Source organism: Verticillium alfalfae, genomic scaffold, assembly GCF_000150825.1.
Source record: "Verticillium alfalfae VaMs.102 supercont1.11 genomic scaffold, whole genome shotgun sequence".
Classification (NCBI taxonomy): Eukaryota; Fungi; Ascomycota; class Sordariomycetes; order Glomerellales; family Plectosphaerellaceae; genus Verticillium; species Verticillium alfalfae.
The window spans coordinates 261,819-264,281 of NW_003315028.1; the positions used below are offsets into that span (position 1 = coordinate 261,819).

Sequence of the window (2,463 nt, forward strand, 5' to 3'; positions counted from 1 at the left end):
ACGAAAAGGGGGGGCGTTTTTCGCGGGGGCCCGGGATCCCCGCCCGGACAATGTTCGTTTCTCTTCCACCGAAAAAAAAACCCCCCCCCTTTCCCCCCCCTTCGGGAGAAAGCGGGGGTGCAAAATTTTGGGGGATCTCCCGGGGAAAAAGCGGCAACCGCCCCCAAGGTCGGGTTTTCAAGAAACAACAACCCAAAAAGGGCCCTTCCTACTTCCCGCTCCCAAGAGGGGGGGGTTGATCCTCCCCCCCTTTTCGTTTTTCCCTTTCTTTTTTTTTTTTTTTTTCCCTTTCCTTTGCGGCTTTCGGGTTGGAGTTTTTTTGGCCCCCCCCAGGAGGGATGGGGAAGATGGGATCCATGGGATTTTTCGGCCTTGGGGGGGGGGGGGTGGAGGGGTTGGATGGCAGTCGTTGAGGCGTGGATCAAGTTTGGCCAGGCCTTGGAACGAAAGGTTATGAGTGCATGAGACGTATGAGAAAAAGCTAGGCACCGATGTCTGCCCCCTTTCTGCATGGCAGATTTGGTAGCTAGAGGCCCCGTAGCTGGTCACGCGACGAAGCTGAGACCTGGAAATACTGGTTTGCCAAATACGTGCCTCCCAATGATGCGTCTGTCCCTGTCACACTCTACGCGTCGTGAACTTGTCACCAAACCCTGCAACGTGCCATCAGAACAGTTGTTCCCCAAAATGTAAAGCAGAACATCATGTCATATTTCAATAAATTCTAAATCAAAATAAAAGCCCGTTGGGGCGCAGTCGCCCGGCCACAGACCCTGTGATCTAGCCATGAAACCATCATCATCAAAGGCGCTACTCTCCTCGTCTTGTTGTCAAAACCAGCCTCCAACTCCAGGTACCAACGTGCAACGCCCATCTGCCGTGTCAGAGGGAACACATGACCGTTACAGATCGTCTCCGATCAGATCAGAGTATTGGTCAATCACCTTGTCCAAGAATGTCTCCCACAGGCCTTCCCACACGGCTGTCACCTTGTGTCTCTGCTTGTCCTCCATGCACGCATGCTTGATGCTCCACTGGATGAGCTGCTTCCAGCCGAAGAGGCTCGTGTCTTGCCTGCCGACCATGAACTGATAAAAGTCGTGAGAGAGGGTTGATCTGCAACGCAGCATTAGCATTGGCGAGCGCGACGCGGTGCTGATGCTTACCTGAAGAGCGTCCCGTTGTCCGAGCTGATGGTGCAATGCACGTCGTTGGCCAGTAGGTTATAGATCGAGTGGCCGTTCATCCGCGGCGTCAGGCCCAATACCTCGTTGGAGATGGGGCACACCTCGAGGCAGACGCCACGGAGCTTCATCTGCTCCATGACGTAGGGGTGGCGCGCCAGCGCAAAGCCGTGGCCTATGCGACGCGAGTTGAGGAGCAGCGCGTCGAGCAGGTTGCCGTCCGTGTCGTTGCCCATCTCGAGCGTCTCACCGCAGTGGAAGAGGAAGGGGATCGTATGCCCAGCCGCGTCACAGCGGGTGCGGAATTCGAGAAACTCGGGGACGAATTCGCGGAGGGGCCGACCCTGGCCTTCTTCGCCTACGAGGTCGAAGCCCGCTATCCACTCGGGCCACCGGCCCTTGAACTCGAGGCACTCCCCGAGGGCCTTCCGGACCTGGTCATTCGTGAACGAGCGCGGGGTGCAGTAGATAATCTTCATGCCGCCAAAGTAGCCCTTGTTCTTCCTTTGAAACTTTTCGTACTCTTCAATGATCATCTTGACGATCTCCTGGTTCTCGACCTGCTTTGAGCCGTCGTCGAGCCACACTTGGTTCGTCGTCATAAAGTTTGGTCGGATCTCGGCGTACTGGATATTGTCCCGGACGAAATCTTCCAGCAAGAGGCGGGTATACTTCCGATAAGCCGTCTCGTAGTTGAAGAGCCCCTTCATCATGCGTGTGCGACCGTTGAATTTACTCCAGGCCCCGAGGACGGTCTGACACTTGCCGTGGGCCTCTTCGTCCGTAAACATGAGCTTCTCTTCCAGCCAAGGCATGGGGTCGAAACCAGCGTGCTTGGGAAAGATGTTGAGGAATTCCTTGAAATGCATCTCCTGCGTTGGTTCGTAGTCGGAGGAAAAGATATCGCCGGGGGTGTTCATATCTTGTCCCCGAATCGAGAATTGAATCTCACATCGCTCGAACGCATGGGGGTCATTTGTCCTCACGAGGGGCACACTGCTCCTGATGAACATGCGGTCCATCGTCTTTGCAATGCTCAGGAGAACGCCGGGGAGCAAGCACGAGTTGAAGTGAATGTGCAGGTGGGCACCCTTGGGCATCCACTGCGCAACCTTGAGCAGGTGCGTCTGGTTGATGATGTCGACATTGGACAGGAAGTGATCGCCCGGAAATCGGGCATGCTCCTGGTCCCCATAGCCGTGTCGCGGCGGCTTCTGTTCAAAGAGCTCGCGATCCTTGACCTTGAGCACCTGGATGATTCTATTGACGGTGAATGCAC

At 55.7% G+C, this 2,463-nt stretch overlaps 1 protein-coding gene across 1 annotated transcript in view; it reads right to left on the bottom strand.

The window, feature by feature from the left end:
- Window positions 1-902: 902 nt before the first annotated feature.
- VDBG_07914 (conserved hypothetical protein) overlaps window positions 903-2,463 on the bottom strand; it is a gene marked incomplete at both ends in the record, with an annotated part of 2,769 nt that continues 1,208 nt past the window's right edge. The window contains 2 exons of the mRNA XM_003001609.1: window positions 903-1,116; window positions 1,167-2,444. Coding sequence (XP_003001655.1) covers window positions 903-1,116; window positions 1,167-2,444 — 1,492 coding nt within the window. The remainder of the gene's footprint in view (window positions 1,117-1,166; window positions 2,445-2,463) is intronic.